This window comes from Perognathus longimembris, chromosome 1 (genome assembly GCF_023159225.1).
Source record: "Perognathus longimembris pacificus isolate PPM17 chromosome 1, ASM2315922v1, whole genome shotgun sequence".
In the NCBI taxonomy this organism is placed as follows: domain Eukaryota; kingdom Metazoa; phylum Chordata; class Mammalia; order Rodentia; family Heteromyidae; genus Perognathus; species Perognathus longimembris.
Genome location: NC_063161.1, coordinates 116243439 through 116263216, shown reverse-complemented (window position 1 = coordinate 116263216; position 19778 = coordinate 116243439). Strand labels below are relative to the sequence as shown.

At 38.2% G+C, this 19778-nt stretch overlaps 1 protein-coding gene across 1 annotated transcript in view; it reads left to right on the top strand.

Moving 5' to 3' along the window:
• Positions 1-19778, top strand: part of Ttc39b (tetratricopeptide repeat domain 39B) — a 109251-nt gene that overhangs the window by 14056 nt on the left and 75417 nt on the right. The window contains exon 2 of the mRNA XM_048352164.1: positions 9953-9987. Coding sequence (XP_048208121.1) covers positions 9953-9987 — 35 coding nt within the window. The remainder of the gene's footprint in view (positions 1-9952; positions 9988-19778) is intronic.

Genomic DNA, 19778 nt, shown 5'->3' with positions numbered 1-19778 from the left:
CAAGGTTGTGTGTAGCCCTGGCACTTCAGTCTGAATCTAACATACTGTAAGGATTTAGTTATACACATTAATTTGATTAATAATTAGGTATACATTTTTTTATTAGGACATTCATATGGCAAGGAATTTGTAGAGCAGGAAACAATCATCACGACAAATGTTGCAACTAGACAGTTAAATAAACTGATATTAAATACTTACCTGCTGATAATTCTAAAATATCTTGAGGAGAAAAGGTTTTGTTTTTTGTTTTAAAATACAAACAAACAGTGGTAAGTGTCCTTTGGGGAAACTGGCTCAAGTGAAGGGAACTAGGACAGAGCACTTTGAGCCAGTTTTTTGAGTCATAGGTTGGAGCTGAATGACAATATGTACAGAGCCAAGTTGCTACCTGGGATAGGTACGAAACATTCACAAAATGAAGATGATTATACTTGATTCTGTCAGTGCTTCAGAAGCATTGCTTGTTTATATTTCTGGCAAATTGCCTATTTAGTATTGGTAGCATATATGAATACGTGATATTTATTTCTCCTAATACTTTAAGGTAAAAAACATTGTTCTTGGAATTCTTTTGCATTTAACATGAAACAAACCTAGTTTTTTTTTTTTTAATTACAACCAAAGGTCAACTTATTCATGTGTGATGTTCACAGATCTAACCATAGAGCAAATTATGTTTGAAATTTCAAAAGCAGGGCTACTAATTTAGAGAGAATTACTTTGTCTTATAAATACTTAGTTCTCTTTGCCATCCTTTCTAGTCTGTGGACTTCATAGTCTTCATAGTCTTCATAGTCTTTTAGTGTAAGTGAGAGTGCATTTGAAGGTTTGCCAGCCCAAATGGGAATTTGTGGTCTATGCTTGGGTAGCAGTATCACATGGCAGTTGATTGATTAGGTGTGGAAATATATATATATGTATACATATATACATACATATATATAGATATAGATATATATCCACTCCTGGGGCTTGAAATCAGGGCCTGAGCACTGTCCCTGGCTTCTTTTTGCTCAAGGCTAGCACTTTACCACTTGAGCCACAGAGCCACTTCTGGCTTTTTCTATATATCTGGTGCTGAGGCATCAAACCCAGGGCTTCATGTATACAAGGCAAGCACTTTACCACTGGGCCATATTCCCAGCCCAGGTGTGGACATTTTAAAGTGAGGAGGCTGTGGTATGTTTAATGAACTTTTGTCTGCCAAAGATCTTGAAGTTGTGGTAGTGGGATATAGCTGTCCTTTTTGTAAGCTCCAGGAGCGTTGAAGGCCACACAGGCTTTGGAGATTAAACTAGCATTGTACAACCCCCCCCCCCAAAAAAAAAAAATCACTTCATGTGGGACACTCCCTCCCCCCCACGTGTTACATCAGAAAGAGGAAGTCAACCAGCTGGCCCCGCCTGTTTCTCAGTCCTGGGGCCACTTGTGGCTAAGATGGCGCCTGAAGCTGAACCCAGAGGCGGCCTGCTGATCTTTGATCTGATTGGCTCTTGTGCTTTATATTAGTTACATGTGTTCCCCTCAATAAACGAGATCTTGCACTAACTTGTCTCCCAGACGTGTCTGATTGTCCTCCTGTGAGGGAGGGCTCAGTGTGCGGGCAGTCTGTCCGCCCTTTCCTTTCTTGGCTCCTCCGGTTGGGGCGTGCCTTCCCCATCTCTCCCGCTGGTCAGGGGAGTGCGGGGTGGGGGTAGGGGCTAAAATCCCCAACAACTTCACCCTTATATCTAACTTTACCCTAATATCTCTTCCTCCCCCCCCCTTTTTTTGTGTGAGTTCTGGGGCTTGGACTCAGGGCCTGAGCACTGTACCTGGCTTCTTTTGTTCAGGTTTAGCACTCTACCACTTGAGCCACAGCACCACTTCCGGCTTTTCTGTGTATGTGGTACCGAGGAATCAAACCTAGAGCTTCATGCATGCTAGGCAAGCAATCTTCCACTAGGCTAAACTCCTGGCCCCCTTTCTCTCCCTTTTAACTTGAACTTCCTCTGCCAACCACATCTGCTGTCAGATGGTTCTTTGGAGTCTACTTATGGGACACAAGTCCTTACCACTTTTCTGTGTCTACTGCCACCTCCTCAGTCTCACACCACTGACTTCTCATGCTCCCATTCCTGAGAGTCTGCTGTATCCTTGGCTCCCCTGGGCCCACCGTGATCTGTTCTTCCCTCTGAAGCCCAAATGCTCTTTTTCAGATGTTAATTACATGTCACTCCCTGCTTACTGCTTTTTTTTTTGTGGCTGTCAGTAGCAATTAGAAGAAAACTGATGCGCTTTCCTGTGATCTTAAGTTTTTAAGTTCTTTCTCCAGGTCATCTCTTATCCTTCTTCCTTTCCTTCCCTTCTTCACAGCCACTCCCACTCAGTTTCCAAAGTATGCCAAATTCCTTCCCACACATGATTTTTCCATGGTTGCTTCCTGGCTTGGCTGACTCAGTTACCACTAACTCCTAAACTTCCTGTCCCTCCTTGAGGGTCAAGTTCTAAGGGAAATTTTTTATGGGTTCTCATCTCCAAAGCAGCTTTTTATCTTTTCTCTATTGTATGTCTGGTTTGCTTCCTCTTTGCTGTGATTACTATCATCAGTTTGATCATGTGGGTCTATGTCCTTTGTCATTTGTCTCATTCTGTCAAGTGGCAGTTGCAGGAAACAGAGATCCTTGTTGATAGTATAAGGAAGTTTAAGATGGGAATTAGGTGCTTACAAAGTGCATAGAAGGGTTGATGTTCACAAGTTACCCTCAGTCTCATCCAGAGTTGGGCCACTTACTGGTAGTGCTGGGATGCTGTGGCCAAGAATTTTAGAGCTGTTTTTGTGACCTTTCCAGTGTTGTGACAAAATGTCTGTGATAAACAATGAAGAAATACTTATTTTTAGTTTTAGTATGTGGTTGCTTGGTACCATGACTCTGAGCCTTTGGTGAAGCAGATTATCATGGCAGGATGAGCTAGCTGCTCATCTTATAGTAGCTAGTTGGAGTTTCAATATTCTTCAATGACGTATCCTCAGCGACATAACTTTCTTCCTCAAGGCTCTACCTCCTAAAGTCTCCACTACCTCCTAATAGTGCCATCATCTGGAGACAGGCCTTCAACATCTGAGCCTTTGGAGAACATTTAAGATCAAACTACAACTGGGGTTAAGAGTTTAGAGTACCCTTCCCCATTGGAAGCCAAAGTCAACAAACTTCTGTCACTGCCTTTTATACACAAAAGGAAACAAGCTGGACAGTGATCATTGGACAATTGCTGCTGAAACAACTTTGTTTCCTTACCTCTGCTACATGGCAGAAAAAAGTCATTAAGGGTCAGGAAAGTGGCCTCAGCCCTTGGAATCTTGCCCAGGTGTAGTATAACAAGTGGAACTTAACACAGGCATTTACAACTATGAGTTTAGAGATCAGCTAAGGATCAGTAATGACAATCAACTTCAGTTAGCAGATTGATCAACAGAGGAATAGATAAAGAAGATGTGACATATTTACACAAAAGACTTTATTCAGACATAAATGAGAATGAAATTACATTGTTTACAGGAAAATGATGGAACTGGAAATAGCTAGATAAGTGGGGGAGATGGTGGGTTTGGCTGTATAGAAACCTGAAGGCAGATTGACAGAAGTTGGTGATTCGGTGTTCAGCTGTCTTTATTAAGACTGATTCAGCAAGGCATCATGCTAGGTGCTGAACCAAAGGCCATATTTGGGTGAGGAGCATTATATTTACCTGAGCTCACATGATCTTACCACAAACATCTAATTAATTGCCACCCAAAAATAGTAACTGAGTGGTGGAGAAATGGGACACCAGGAGTTCGGAATTAACATAACTGAAGGGAAGATGAACATCTGTGCTCCAAGTGTAACTTCCTGGGGAAGGAAGGACAAAGCGCTCTTCTGTAGTCGTTTAGTACCTGACTCTATCATAAAAATATATCAGAAACACTTTAAATGAGCAAAATTATTACATACTATTATTTTTAAAAGAGAAGAGGGCTGTATTCTCCAAAACTGTTGATGCTATAAAAGATAAGGATGTAGAAATGCTCCAGATTAAAGGAGACAAAAGAGACTGGACAGCTTACTGCAGTAGCCGATCCTAGAGCACATTCTGCACTATAGAAGAAAAAAGGCTGTAAAGGCCACTTATGGGTCAGTTGGCAAAACTGAACTGTAGATAGTAAAGCAGTTTAATTTACAGAAATGAGTAACTGTACAGTGGTAAGTAAGTGAATACCTCTATTTTTAGGAAACACATGTTGAAGTATTTATAGAGGTCAAGGACTACATTTACTTCTAAACTATTTGCAATTTACTCTCAAATGGCTGAGGAAAAAATATTTAGCTAGATAGGGAAAAGGAAAGGAAGGTGGAGGGAGAAGCAAGAGCAGATTACAAAACAAATGGGAAAAATGTCAACGAATGGTGAAACTGGATAAATGGCACACAGATGTTGTTTTTATTGTTTTTCTAGAAACTTCCCTAAGTCTGAAATAGCTTCAAAATAAAGTTTAGGTTTTTTTTTTTTTTTTTTTTTTTTTTTTTTTTTTTTGGCCAGTCCTGGGGCTTGGACTCAGGGCCTAAGCACCATCCCTGGCCTCCTGCTCAAGGCTAGCACTCTGCCACTTGAGCCACAGCCCACTTCTGGCCATTTTCTGCATATGTGGTGCTGGGCCACATGTATATGAGGCAGGCACTCTTGCCACTAGGCCATATCCCCAGCCCTGTTGTTGTTTTATAAAAAGCTTTTTGAGCCCGGTGTGAGCTAGCTACTCAGAAGGCTAAGATCTGAGAATTTCCCTTTGAAGCCAGCCTGAGCTGAAAAGCCCCTGTGAGACTCCTCTCCAAACCAGAAAACTGGAAGTGGAGCTATGGCTCAAAGTGGTAGAGTGCTAGCCTTAAGGGGGGAAAAAAAGCTCTGGGACAGCTCCCAGGCACTGAATTCAAGCCCCATAACCACCACCACCAACGAAAAGCTCACATTTGGTGTGAAAGGAACGGGCTTCTACAACAAATTGAGTTGAAACATCATTTTGCCTTATTCTGCCTGAACTTTTCTTTAGATGTGTTGGATTTGCTTATTTAAAAAATAATACTGTAGCCTTTTTAATATTCACATTGTTCACAGTTTTCATATTACATAAGAAATATTTAAAATCCTTTTCTAGTGTTAAATCATTCAAAAGCTAAAACATGGTTTCCCATTCTTTGCAAAAGAAACTAGCATTAAAAAATTTTGTTGTGACCTTTGAATCATTTACTTTTAAACACACCCCCACACACCCACACACCCATCAGAGTTTCATTATATTATACCTCTCTCTATATGTACTACTCAGATATTCTATATATCTCTCTGGCTAATATACCATGGTATATATGTACTATGCTTTCCTTATTTGATAGTTGAGCCCATGGCTGATGCCACAGCTTGACTATTGTTGACAGAGCTACAATAAACATGAATGTGTAGATATTTTGCTTAGATTTTGATTTATATTCTTATTTGTATATTTTTATATTTATTTATATTTTTATATTTATAAATATTATATTTACTCAAAATTGGTTATGGCAGGGTCATGAGACAGATTTATTTTTAAGTTTTATTTTGAGACACCTTCTGATTTCCATAAGTAGTGGTTCTAGTTTACCAACAGTGAATGTGAAGTACATTTTTCAAACCCCAAATTTATAAAGAACAACTTCATCAAAGTACATTTAACCTCAGTAAAATATTACATGTTACATGCACAGATTAAATGTTATAATATATAAACCTACTACTATTAAGATAAGGGACATTTCTGTCATCCCCTAAATCCTGTAGTACCCTTTCAGTTACTTCAGATTTTTTAAAGTGTATTTTATTAAATGATTTCATTATTAATCTTTTAGCATGTTTATAATTCTTAATTCATTTAAATGGATACTGTAGATGGAATTTAAGATACTAATTACATGGTCTGTTACACTATCTTTTCTGGCAGTCTCTCTCCTTTCTGTTAGTTTGAATAAATTTCTGTATTTTATTGCTTCTTGTTAAAACTCAAAATTTCAGCATTTCACTTATAATGGTATTGATTCCATTAATTTGTTTTACTGTGTAGTAGTTACACAGTAAATATTTTCAATCATGTAGGTTTATTTACAATCATGTAGGTAGGAAGTTAGCTTCTTGCTGAAAACTTCTTGCTGTTGAAAAAGAATGATGGAGGAGGAGGAGAATTTATTAATTTATTAATTAATTTTTTTTTTCTGCCAGTCCTTGGGCCTGAAATCGGAGCCTATACTCTGTATCTGAGCTTTCTCTGCTCAAGGCTAGTGCTCTACCACTTGAGCTACAGCTCACTAAAAGCTTTCTTAGTAGTTAAAAGGAGGTAAGAGTCACTGACTTTATTGCATGGCTGTCTTTGAACCATAGTCCTTAGATCTCAGCCTTCTGAGCAGCTAGGATTAGAGGCATAAACCACCAGTGATAATTTATTCCTTCCTTTCTTTTTTTGTTTCTATTTCCTGGAGTTCCTGGAGTTAGAGAATTTATTTTTGATACAAGAAACGTAGCAGTCTTTGGAGGTGGATGATGGAAGGTGTGACATTAAGAAGTTTTGTATTCATAAACTGAATTGAGGGCTGGGGATATAGCCTAGTGGCAAGAGTGCCTGCCTCGGATACACGAGGCCCTAGGTTCGATTCCCCAGCACCACATATACAGAAAACGGCCAGAAGTGGCGCTGTGGCTCAAGTGGCAGAGTGCTAGCCTTGAGCAAAAAAGAAGCCAGGGACAGTACTCAGGCCCTGAGTCCAAGGCCCAGGACTGGCCAAAAAAAAAAAAAAAACAAAAAAAAAAACAACTGAATTGAGACCCCTTTGTACAACTAAAGATAATAAAATGAATAAATAATATATATGTTTTAGCCTTTTTTTTCTATTATATAACCATAAAGAGACAGACAACAGCTTGTAGCATCTGGTATGTGTCAGCTCTGTGCTGCGTGCATTAAATATATTATCTTCTACCAATGCTGTAAATTAAGTGGAATTACTCCATTTGCAAAGATGGGAAAACTGAGACTCAGCTTTGGATAAGTTAATTAAATCTTTTTGAGTCTTATTTTATAAGGTCATTATGAAAATTTAAAGAGTTGATGTATGTTAAGAATTTATACTAATGCTCAAATGGTAGATAATTTTGCTATTTATGAAAACAGAGTAGTTATAATGATAATTGTAGAGGTAAAATGCTCATTTTTTATGTTTATTTGTGAATTAGAAGTAACAGAGTATCTGAATGTTAATACATTGAATTTATGATTTATTCATAGGAGGAAGTGTATAAACTCAGTGCTTTTTAATTTTAAAATACTCCTATCAGTGATAGTTGAAAATGGTATATAATTATTCTTATAAAAATATTCTTATAAATATTCTTATAAAAATAGTATTCCTTAGATATTCTCTACTAACTGTAGATGAGATAAGTTAGGTAGGACTTGAATTAGAAGATGGAAGTGCCTTAAACTCAGTGATTATAAGGTTGAGAAATATGATCTGAGAGTAAAATAACTTGTCCAAACAATACACAGTTATAAAAAACTTGTTTTATATAAGAATGTTTTACTATATTCCATATGTTATAGTGCACATTTTATGTTGTAAATGTTCATTTCTCTTAGAAGTTGCATCCAAAATTGTGGGTATTCTACTATGTTGCCAATTTAAATTATTTGTTCAATATTAATCTTTTTTTTCTGGTTCTGGGGCTTGAACTCGGCCTGGGTGCTGTCTCTGTGCTCAAAGCTAGTGCTCTAGCACTTGAACCACAGTGCCACTTCTGGCTTTTTCTTAGCAGTTTATTGGAGATAATGGTCTCATGAAGTTTCCTACCTGGATGGCTTTGAACCCCAATCCTCAGATCTCAGCCTCCTGAGTAGCTAGGATTGCATGCATGAGCCACCAGTGCCTGGCCTCAATATTAATTTTGACCATACATTAAAAAAAATACTGACCTTACAACTTAACTCCCCATTAGGTGCAATTTAATTCTGTATTTATAATGAAATGCAAAGTGGTGAACAAAACAGCATCCTTCTAAAGTTACTTTCATTGTAAAAAAAACATGCTAGGCATACTGGGCTCCAGTGGCTTACTTCTATTTTCCTAACTACTGGAGATTCTCTCTCTCTCTCTCTCTCTCTCTCTCTCTCTCTCTCTCTCTCTTCTCTCACATAGCCCTGGTCCCTGATTTTTTTTTTTTTTGGTGAGGGCGACATCTGGTGGTTCACTTATAATTTCATGGTTTCTCTGTATTTAACTAGAGGTTGTTGGAAATTCCAGACTCTGCCTGGGTACTTAACACCACTATTGAGGATCAAGTTTGTACAACAGGTAGAACATAGCTTGGAAAAGCCCAGTGCTCCATTTGGATGTAGTCTCTCTGCACACTAGTCATCCCTGAGGATTTGTTTTACTATGTGATGGACAAACAGCTTCTTTGACTCAGTTTAAAAGTTTGAATCTGTGCCAGTCTCTCTGTTTTACTCTTGATGAGGCCAGGCCCCCATAAAAAGAAAGATGATTCTAGGAAGATGATATTATTAATAATTTTAATTAGGGTGATCGAAGATAATTTGTTTGAAGAAGTACCTGGATGAGCTAAAAATCAAAGAATGAAAAAGGGTCACTCATGGCAGGGTTGGAGTGAAGACCATTCTGAGAAAGAGGAGACAGTGCAGAGAGCAGTTTGTTTAAAGAATAAAAGAACGATCTGTGGCTGAGGGGATTCAGCAAGGCAAGTTAGTGGAGATGTGGCTAGATGCCTGTGGGATTGTTGAATGTCCTGAAGATTGTGAAGAAGATTTTGTGTTCACTCTGAGTACACTGGAAAGCCGATAAAGAGGTCTAAAGCACTAGAAAGATATGGGATTATTTAAAGAAGAAATGTATAACTGTTTTATGAAGAATTCAATGGATAGTGTCAGGATGGAAGTTGGGAGATGAGTGAGGTGGCTCTTGTGATGTTGTTGGTACTTTGCACTATGACAGTTGTAATAGTATTGAGTTGGGTTTTGGTGAATTCCAAATACTTGGAGGAGGAGCTCAGATTGATATTTATGGTTGTGAAGGATCTGTTATGTTTGTGAGAGTTCCGAGTGAGAATATATGTGTATGATTGAGTTTATGTGTGTGCCAGTGATGTATGTGTATGTATTTCTGATTGCATATGAGTATATGTATGTTTATCTCCTGTTGTGGCGTTTGAATAGGCTAGTCACATGGTGGAAAAGCCTGTTCTTTCAGGCATAGATTCATTCACCTGGGGAAGCAGGAAGATTAACTTGGAGCATTGTGCAGGTAGATTGTGTAGATCTGAAATGAAGGCCCAGAGAATGTTAACTTGGTTAATTGTGATCAAGTCCTGTTATTTCTTTGCTTAATGTATATCTGGTATGAGTGAGATTGAGGAGTGAAAGATAACTCCATCAAAGAAGTCCCCCTTAAAATAAGCCTGGTTTGATATGTAGGCTAAATCTTTTACCAGTCCCAATTACAATAAAAATAAGCATAAATCTTACATAAGATCATACAGCTTTCTGTGACAGGGATACCACTAGTCAAAGCTGAGCTATTCTACTGCATGCTCTCTCTGCCTCCCCATGTTCATCTGCTTTTATGCATGCACCATTCTTTTTTTTTTTGCCAGTCCTGGGCCTTGGACTCAGGGCCTGAACACTGTCCCTGGCTTCTTTTTGCTCAAGCCTAGCATGCCACTTGGGCCACAGCGCCACTTCTGGCTGTTTTCTATATACGTGGGGCTGGGGAATTGAACCCAGGGCTTCATGTATATGAGGCAAGCACTATTGCCACTAGGCCATATTCCTAGCCTATCATGCACCATTCTTAATTCTTGAGAAACTAATTGTATTTTTTCTTTTATTCCTTCTCAGGACATCTTTGAAGATGCCTTGGAAACCATTTCTATGTAAGTCATATTATAATTAAAATACATGTAGTGAAAAGTTGATGGTTCTCATATGTAAAATGTAAATATTTCATTCTAGAGTTTTTGAGAGTAGTGGCTATTGTTAAGAAAAGGCAATCTCTATGAAACTGAAGTGTGATCATGCTTCAGAAAGGATCTGTTTAATGCTTCTTTCAAGGACGTTTCTGAGCATCATTTCTCATAACCTTAAAGTAAAATAATAGAAAATGTTTTCCAACAAGTAATTTTGTTTATTGGTTACCCTTTTAATACTTGTTTGCATCTATTTATGTGTGTCTATTTATATGGAAAGCTGAATATTGCAGATTTTGCTTTTTGTTTGCACTTAATTTTATTACAAACATGTGCTATATGCTGATACAGTTTTTGTAATATTTTTAAGTGACTAAATAATGTTTGTCAGTGAGCAAGAGATTCTGTTCTTATGTAAGAACAGGTCAACAGGTCTGGCTGTGATCACCAATAAGACCTACTAGCTTCACACTTCACTTGTGTGGCTCCCAGCTGTCCCTGGCCTCATTAGGATCAGAACAGATTTACCTTTGCTACATCTGTCTAGTTATCTATTATTATTATTATTATTATTATTATTATTATTATTATTTTGCTAGTTCAGGGCTTGAATTCAGGGCCTGGGCATTGTCCCTGGACTTCTTTTGTTCAAGGCTAGCCCTCTACTACTTGAGCCACAGTGCTACTTCCTGCTTTTTCTGTTTATGTGATACTGAGGAATTGAACCCAGGGCTTCATGCATGGTAAGCAAGCACTCTACCACTAAGCCACATTCTTAGCCCCTAGGTTTTTTTTTTTTTTTTTAAATACCAGTCCTGGGGCTTGAACTCAGGGCCTTGGGCATTGAGTCTGAGTTTATTTTCTCAAGGCTATTGCTCTGCCACTTGAGTCACAGTTACAGTTCTGGCTTTTCAGTGGTTAATTGGAGATGAGGGTCTTGTGGACTTTTCTGTCTGGGCTGGGTTAGAACCATGGTCCTTAGATCTCAGCTTCCTAGGTAGGTAGGATTATAAGCATGAGCCACTGGTGTTCTGCTTACATTATCATTTGTATAGAATGAAAGCTTCATTAAAATGATAATACTATTTCTGGGCTTTGTATTCTGCTCCTTTGATTTATGTGTCTTTTTTCCCCCCAAATATTCTTAAATTTTTTATTGTTATTAAAATATGATGTACAGAGGTGTTACAGTTACAAAAAAGTACTCTTTTGTTCAACTGTTTTAAATGTTTTAATATTAGTGCAATTGATCATCAGAAACGTGCTATTCAGAACTGCTGTTATTGTCCACTGTAATCCCAGTATCTGAGGTATGAGGGTTGTGAGTTCAAGGCCCAAACTACAGAGCAAGACTCTGCTACAGTTCATTTATACCAAACAGTTTTGCAAGTATTGTTTTTGTAGTTGTCTTTTTTTTTAACCCTGTGGCTCTCAATTTTGGTATTCCCTTTCAATTTCCTAGTTTTAAGACCAGTATACATGGTTTCCAATATACTCAGATAAGATACAGAGATAGTGTAGGTACAACCACAGGAAGGGGATACAAGAAGATCATCAATAATAGAAGCTACAGTTACACATGGCACGTTAAAAGTAGTTACAACAGTGATATAACACTTTCTTGTACTGGCTGGCTTTGAACTCTCCTCAGATGTCAGCCTCCTGAGTAGCTGGGATTATAGGCATAAGCCTATAATTTATCAAACAAATACATCAACTTTGTAAAGATACAAAAAACTAAGAATAGTTCGATTTAAAGTACAGTGTTTATTAATATCAAATAATTTCCCTTATTCAAGACATAAATGTTATGCTAATGAAAAATTGGGAACATTTGATTAGATACAGTGAAAAAAAAAAGACTGTGCTACAATAAGCAAAATGAAATAAATGCCCATAAAACCAAACTGAAAGTTGACTATGATGGTAATATTAGTGATTTTTGATTGTTAGAAACCAATTTATGTACTTTTTGAATCAGGAAATATTCAAGCCTTGTATATTTTGGTGGTGGCTGCTGTTCCTATGGCATATTTCTGGTGCTTGTGGTGTTTGAACTCATGGCTTCGCTCTTGATTGGTAGATTGTCCCTTTGAGTTACAACAGCCCTTTTAGTTCTGATTATTTTGGGGCCAGAGTCTCTCTTTTTGTCTGGCCCAAACAGGACCACAATCCTACGTATACATCCTAACTTGGTTGGGATAACAGGAGCACACCCTACGCCATGACTAATTTCTCCGTTTCCTCTTCTTTTTGTAGGCTTATTGGGAAAATTCTATTAAATTTAACTTAAATTCTTAGTAAAAATAAATCTAACTGTGGTAACAGGATTAAAACCCATAGTAGTTTCTCAATAGATATCAGTACTATGATGCTCCCCGAATATTAGTTTGCATTCTCCAGAAAAACAGAACCAATAGGAGAGGCATATCTATATATGAATGTTTATTATAAGGAATTGGCTCCTATGATTATTTAGACTGAGGTGTCCCAAGATTAATAGTTGGTAAGCCAGAGACCCAGGAGAGCTAATGCCATAGTTCCAGACCAAGTCAAAGGTCTGAACACCAGAAGAGATGATAATGTAAGTTTCATTTTGAGTCAGAGACCAAAGGCAGAGGATTTCCCAACTCTAGAACAGTCAACTGGAGGGAAAAGGCCTCTTAGAATGAACACATTTCCAAACACAGAAAATAGTGTTGCTGTTCCTCAGGTTTCCCATGTTATTGAACATCTTAGATATTAAAAGTGTTACAGAAATAATTTGTTGTTTAGTATTTTTAAAAAATTTATTTATTGTTGAAGTGATGTACAGAGGGGTTACAGTTTCATATATAAGGCAGTGAGTACATTTCTTATCCAACTTGTTACCTCCTCTGTTTATTATTTTTCACTCAAAAGTTTTATATACTTTTCCTCTGATTCTAAGCACATGTGAACAGTAAAAGTATTCTTTAGTTGTTTTTTGCTTGCACTTTGAATTTGTCCTGATTTGGAGTTTGTTGATGTTTTTGCCCTTAGTCCCTTTGAGACTTATTTTGCTACAAGTTTCCTTTTGTGACTCCTAAACTCTACAGGTCTCTTTTTCCTAACAGGGAATGAACCATGCTTTTGTTTCCAGTGCAGGTAACAACATTTCAGTCTCTGTACCAAGATATGGTCCACTTGCAGAACTGATGATTTTTTTCTTTCAATAAGAAAAGATTTATGTAAATAGAGGAAAGTGGGCTTTAAATTGTTTTGATTAAGAAAACTATTTTCTGGGCTGGGGATATAGCCTAGTGGCAAGAGTGCCTGCCTCGGATACACGAGGCCCTAGGTTCGATTCCCCAGCACCACATATACAGAAAACGGCCAGAAGCGGCGCTGTGGCTCAAGTGGCAGAGTGCTAGCCTTGAGCGGGAAGAAGCCAGGGACAGTGCTCAGGCCCTGAGTCCAAGGCCCAGGACTGGCCAAAAAAAAAAAAAAAAAAAAGAAAACTATTTTCTACCTTTCTTTCCTGCCTAATGATTTACCACCTAGACATAGATTTTCCTACTTATGGATCTTTGGAATAACAACTGTATTATTTTAACTAAGTATTTGGGAAATCATTAGTTCTAAAATCTAGTAGACCAGAAAACATTCTCTGTCATTTAGAATGGAGGAAAAATAAACATTTCTTAAAAAAGTTAGTGTCACATTCTGTCTTTAGAAAGAATTTGAATTTTATGAACTTATGAACTGCTTGGCATAAGTGAGCAACATCTTCAGGAGGGACTATAAATAGACTCATCTCATGATATATAGGAATTTGCTATGTATAGATCCGCTCCACTGTGATCCCTTGTTTCTGGTTGAATGATTCCATGCTGGCTGTTGATACTTTCATGCTAGTGTATTTTCCTTTCCCAGGGTCTGGGCAACTGTCTCTTAAAATATGGTAATCTGTGAAGTATATTTTGCTCATAAATCAACAGTGATATTGTAAAGAATGAATAAAAGGCTTTGGGAGTCCCAAAGTAATGATTTGAGGACTTTCCTTTTTTGTGCTAGTATTGGGGCTTGAACTGATGACTTTGGGCTTTTTCCTAGATTTCTTGCTTATGGCTGGTACTTTATACCATTTAAATCATGCCTATAGTTTGTCATTTGGCTGGTTAGTTTGGAAATGGAATCTCATGGATTTCTACCTGGGCTGGCTTTCAACTTGAATCCTTAGATCTCAGCCTCTTGAGTTGCCAGGATTACAGACATGAGCCACTGGTACTCTGCTTGATATGGTGTCTCTATTGACCTCTTATGAAAATCATAATGGGCAGTGGAACAGAAATCTTATAGGGAAATCTTCTCAAGTATTAGTCAGGGTTTTCTTCTTTGTTTTTCTCTTCTTCTTCTTCTTCTTCCTCTTCCTTCTTCCTCCTCCTCTTCTTCCTCTTCCACTTCTTCATCCTCTGTTGTGGGGCTTGAACTCAGGGTCTGGGTACTGTCCCTGAGCTTTTTTGGTCAAGGCTAACACTCTGCCACTTTGAGCCACAGCTCTGGTTTTCTGGTGATTAATTGGAGATAAGAGTCTCACAGGCTTTCCTTCCCAGGTTGGCTGTGAACTGTGACCCTCAGATCTCAGCCTACTGAATAGCTAGGATTACAGGCATGAGCTACCAACGCCTGGCTAGAGGAGTCGGAGAGGCAGATTGCACTCATATTCAAAGACTGTTAGTAGAACAGATAAAAGTTAATATGTTCTCAGCAGTGGTCTTCCACATTCTGTAGCATCTTATTAAAGTTTGAATTTATTCTTACACTGTAATTTATAGGTGTTTAATGGAGTCCCGAGGCATTGTGAATATGGTGGTGATGAGTGTTTTATGTGCAAGAGCTACTGTGAATTTGTACTTACCTGTAGAAAGGAAAATAGGTAGGTATTTTTGGCCAAGTTAATTAGAAGCTTACAAAAGAAGTAAAAATCTTGTAACATAGCATTTCTAATAAATATTTTTCTTCTTACTATCCTCTTTTGACCCACAGATTATAGATTAGTATGAGGGACTTTTTTTTTCATTTTATAGTTCATGTCTGTTTTAAGGTTAATTAAGGGTGGATATTGGTAGATGATATTTGGAAATATCTAATCAATATTCTTCATACTAACTAAATTATATAATTTAGTAACTATTGGCTGGAATTGAATTTGTTTTTAAGTTCTCTGCTCTCGTTGGCCCCAACTACCCTCTGGACAAGCGATCCTTTACCTTAAATGTCCTAGAATAAACTCTTAGAATCCACTTCCTTTATCCATATGGAACTCTACCCCCCCCCCCCTTTATATTCTTTTTCTCTGTAAATTTCTCCACCTGTCATCTACCACTTGCTCAAGCCAGGTGTTTGGGTGACATCTTTCATCCCTTCCCTTTCCTTTAACTTCCATTCCCAGGTCTGATGATTTCTACTCCCAAATATATCCCCATCTATTCATTTTTCTCCCTTCTCTCCATTGCATTTGTTTAAGTTACCATCACATTAGGAGCTGGCTAATGATAGCTAATGTGTTTTCCTGCTTTCTTTGTTCTCTGTCCCTCCAGTTTTTCAGCTGCACCCCTTCATTCTTTATATAGCAGCCAAAAGTTATTTTTGTAAAGAATTTAATTGTGAGCATTTTCAAACATGTGCCAAAAGTAAAGGGGATAGTAAAACACTTACATACCCATTACTCTGTTTCAGCAGTTGTCAACTCCATATCAGTCTTAGTTCATCTGTAATCCGTCTTTAGATTAGATTATTTGGGATCCAGCCTAAGTACATCAGTTTATTTCAGATAAGGGGAGGCCTGACATGGATTCCTGCTGATGGCCAGACTGTGATTTCTCCCCCATATTAAAAAAAATATTTTATTAATTAAATTTTGTTGACAAGGTGTTGTGCAAAAGGGGTACAGTTACATAATAAGGCAGTGAGTACATTTCTTGTGATATCTTACACCCTCATTTTTTTTTCCTTTCCCTAGATCAGGTAGGCATATATACAACATCCAGTGTACCAAAATCATATACAGTAACCACGTAGGGTACGCCAAAGGAAATTCACCTAGAACTTTAAATATAGCGTCAACAAAAGAATCCTTCTCTTGGAGTTAATTTTGCTTATCCTTGTCTTATATGATCATGTGTACATAGCTGTTGAGCTATTGTGATCCACTGATAGGTCTATTCTAGACCTTTTTATGTTTAGTAGTTGTTTGGTTTTAGATACATAATGTAAGGTCGCTGACCCAAACCTGTGGAAATACCATTTGACAAGAAGTTTGTTGTTTTGCAGACCATGTTTTGCTTCAAATCCTGTGTGAGCATAGATAGACAAACCCAAGGGCAGAGACTGATTATGTGGTGCCAGGTGCGAACTCAGGTGCTGAGAAGAAAGAACAGACAAGTTGTGTGAAGAAATCCCAACGGCTGCTCTTGCTCTAACTCACTGTTTTTAGGTGCATAAGCTTTAATTCTCTGTAACTTTAGCAACCTGTCTGGGAACTCTTGTGTTGGCACTGCCTCCTTTGTACTGGTATAAAAGCCTAATCTGGTTGATATACCTCCCCTCCTCTCCTCTTCCTAACCTTTTCCTTCCCTCTCCTCTCCTCCTCTCCTTTCTTCCTTCCCTTTTAACTTGCATTGTTTTTATTTTTTTTGTTTTTAAATTATATGTATTATTGTCTGAACTTCAACAGGTTGTATAAGGGGGTTACAATTTACCATGACAAACTAAGCGTCCAGTGCTTCTCGATCAGTCATCCCCTCCATCATTCTCCCCATCCTGTGCTTCCTCCCCTCAGAATCATTACACATTTCCCACTTCTTTCATCAAATATACACTGAAATTCTTGCTATATTTGTCCTCCGTTCTCTTTTTCATTCATTCTTACAACTTCCCCAAGTTCTACAGTTTCATTTCCTTTGTGATTTCTGTCTTGAAGTGAGCAAAAGAACCCAAGGCTGAGCTGGTAACTCCAAGTACTGATACCACTTATAATTATTTTAATATTTACTTCTTTCTGGCAATGTTCTCTTACCTCATTACCATTTGAAAATCAGAATCCTTACATTAACATTTATGTAGACCTATTATTCAACCTGCATGCCTTTTTATGTATATTTTATCAGTATTTTATTTTGCAAATATAAAGGGTAAGATCTCTGCTTTTAAAATGTCACAGGATCTTATCACATCTAAAAAGCAGCTGTATTAACCAATATCTTCTTAGTGCTCTATCTCATGTGTGTTTGTATGTACATGTGTGTATATGTGTGTATTTAGGTGGTAGTGTTGAGGCATAGGGTCTTACTATGTAGCCCAGGGTGTCCTCAAACTCACTTCCTGCCTTTGAGGATTACAGGCATGCCTGTGTGTAATACCTGACTGGTTCAAATAATTTGCTTCTCAACAGTATATTAATCAGGACAGAATGACCCTTTTAGAAAATTGGATGGCATCACTCACTTGTTTATAATCTGCCCATGAGTTTGCATATCTCTGTGGATGAAGATCCCAATTTATCTTAGTCTTTGTGGCTTGAAGTGGTCAGGCTTCCACATTCTTTTCCATTCATCTAGGCAACTCTCCTCCCCACTCCCTGCTTTCCAGCCACAAGGATGACCCAAGGGGCTGAGGGAGCCCCTTGCCACTCTAGGTATCAGCATGAGGTTTTCCTTACTCATCACTTTCAGCTTCTAGCCAGTGTGTCCTTCAGTTTCTTATGACTACACTCACTTCTCTCTCTTCTTAGAATCTATCTATCCATAGTTTGGTCAATCGATCTATCTAGCTAGCTACCTACTTTTTGTACTCAATTTATAGTTAGTTGATTGTTCCTTTGGGATCTGACTTTCCCAGAGATGGGTTTGGTCTAAGCATCTAAGTGCCTGCCATACATGGCATATAATGGGTGCTCAGTATGTTTTTGTGAATTAATGGCTATAGGGCTGGGAATGTAGCTTAGTGGTAGAGTGCTTGCCTACCTTGCATGAAACCCTGGGTTCGATTCCTCAGTACCACATAAGGAGAAAAAGCTGGAAGTGGTGCTGTGGCTCAAGTGGTTGAATACTAGACTTGAGCAAAAGCAGCTCAGGGACAGTGCCAAGGCCCTGAGTTCAAGCTCTAGGACTGGCCAAAAAAAAAAGTCTTCATTAATAGAATCTCTTCATTCGTGTGGGCTTCTGTAACATTCTTTAGACTGAGCACTCTATAAACAATGAGAATTCATTCATTCATCCATATTCCATAGGCCCTTAAGTCCAGGAGCAAAGCAGATTCAGTGTTTCTTGAAGGCACATTCCTTCCCCCCTCCCCCCATTGCCTTCTATAGGTCCTCACATGGTGGAAGAGGAGAAAAAGGCAAGCCATTTTATAAGACCCTGACCCTTACTATCACCGTTGGGATTAGATTTCAACATAGGAAATTTAGAAGGACACAATAGTCAAATCTTATCTATATTAAAAAAAAAAGATACTCAGAGAGCATGGATTTGTAGTGCATTAAGAAATTCAGCCACAGAACACTTATCAAGTATGAACTCTGGTAGTTACTGTAATTTCTCAGAAGGGAAATAAATAAAGGATCTTTTGGAATGTCTATCTATCTATCTATCTATCTATCTATCTATCTATCTATCTATCTACCTACCTACCTACCTACCTACCTACCTACCTACCTATCTATCTATCATGATGATTTGTTTCTGGCTGTGTTCATCAACTCAGATACATCCATAATTCAATAAGTCCACTTGCTTGTGCAGTGGAAACACTCTCCAAGACTGAATATGTCTCCTTTGCCCTTTCTTAGATGTGGGCTGATTCACATTTTGATGTTTATGTAAATGAGCTGTCGGTCTTAAGTGATACAGTGAGTTTGCAGCTTCTGTTAACTTTCTTCCATTTTTTATCTGCCTTTTCTCCCTGGCATTTCCATCCATTTTCCTTTCATCTACCTCTTGATAAAAATAGTGACTGAAAAACCACCCTGAAACCCTAGCAACTTGGGGCTGAGATCTTAGGATCATGGTTCAAAGCCAGCCTGGGCAGGAAAGCCTGTGACTCTTACCTCCAATTAACTACCAAAAAAAGCCTGGAGTGGAGCTGTGGCTCAGGTGGTAGAGCACTAGCCTTGAGCAGAAAAAGCTCAGGATAAAGTTCAAGTCCCAGGACTAGCAAAACAAACAAGCAACAAAATAATGACAGAATGAATAATAAAACAGCCAAAAGCAAATAAATACCTTGCAAGTTTTATCTTTTGAAATATTTCAGACTTCACCATTGCTATGTTTGGAGATTGATGAGTCTCTCACATCTTCCATATTTTCCTTTCATCTTCTCCTCTGCTTTTGTCTCTCATTATGTTTGAGAACAGTGTGAATAGACCTTCTTAAAGGCATGATGTCAATTCTTGGCTTAGGAACATTTTATATAATGTATATCTTAATATATATGTGTCAGTACATTTAATAAATAATCCAAAAACTTAATAACAGGCTGGGAATGTGGCTTAGTAGTAGAGTGCTTGCCCAGCTTGCATGAAGCTCTGGGTTCAATTCCTCAGCACCACATAAACAGAAAAAGCCAGAACTGGCTCTGTGACTCACGTGGTAGAATGCTACCCTTGAGCAAAAGAAGCTGAGAGACAGTGCCCAGGCCCTGAGTTAATCAAGCCCCAGGACTGGCAAACAACAACAAACAAAAAACCCTCACCTTTAATAGACACTAACAAATTGGAAGAACTCTGCAACTGCTGA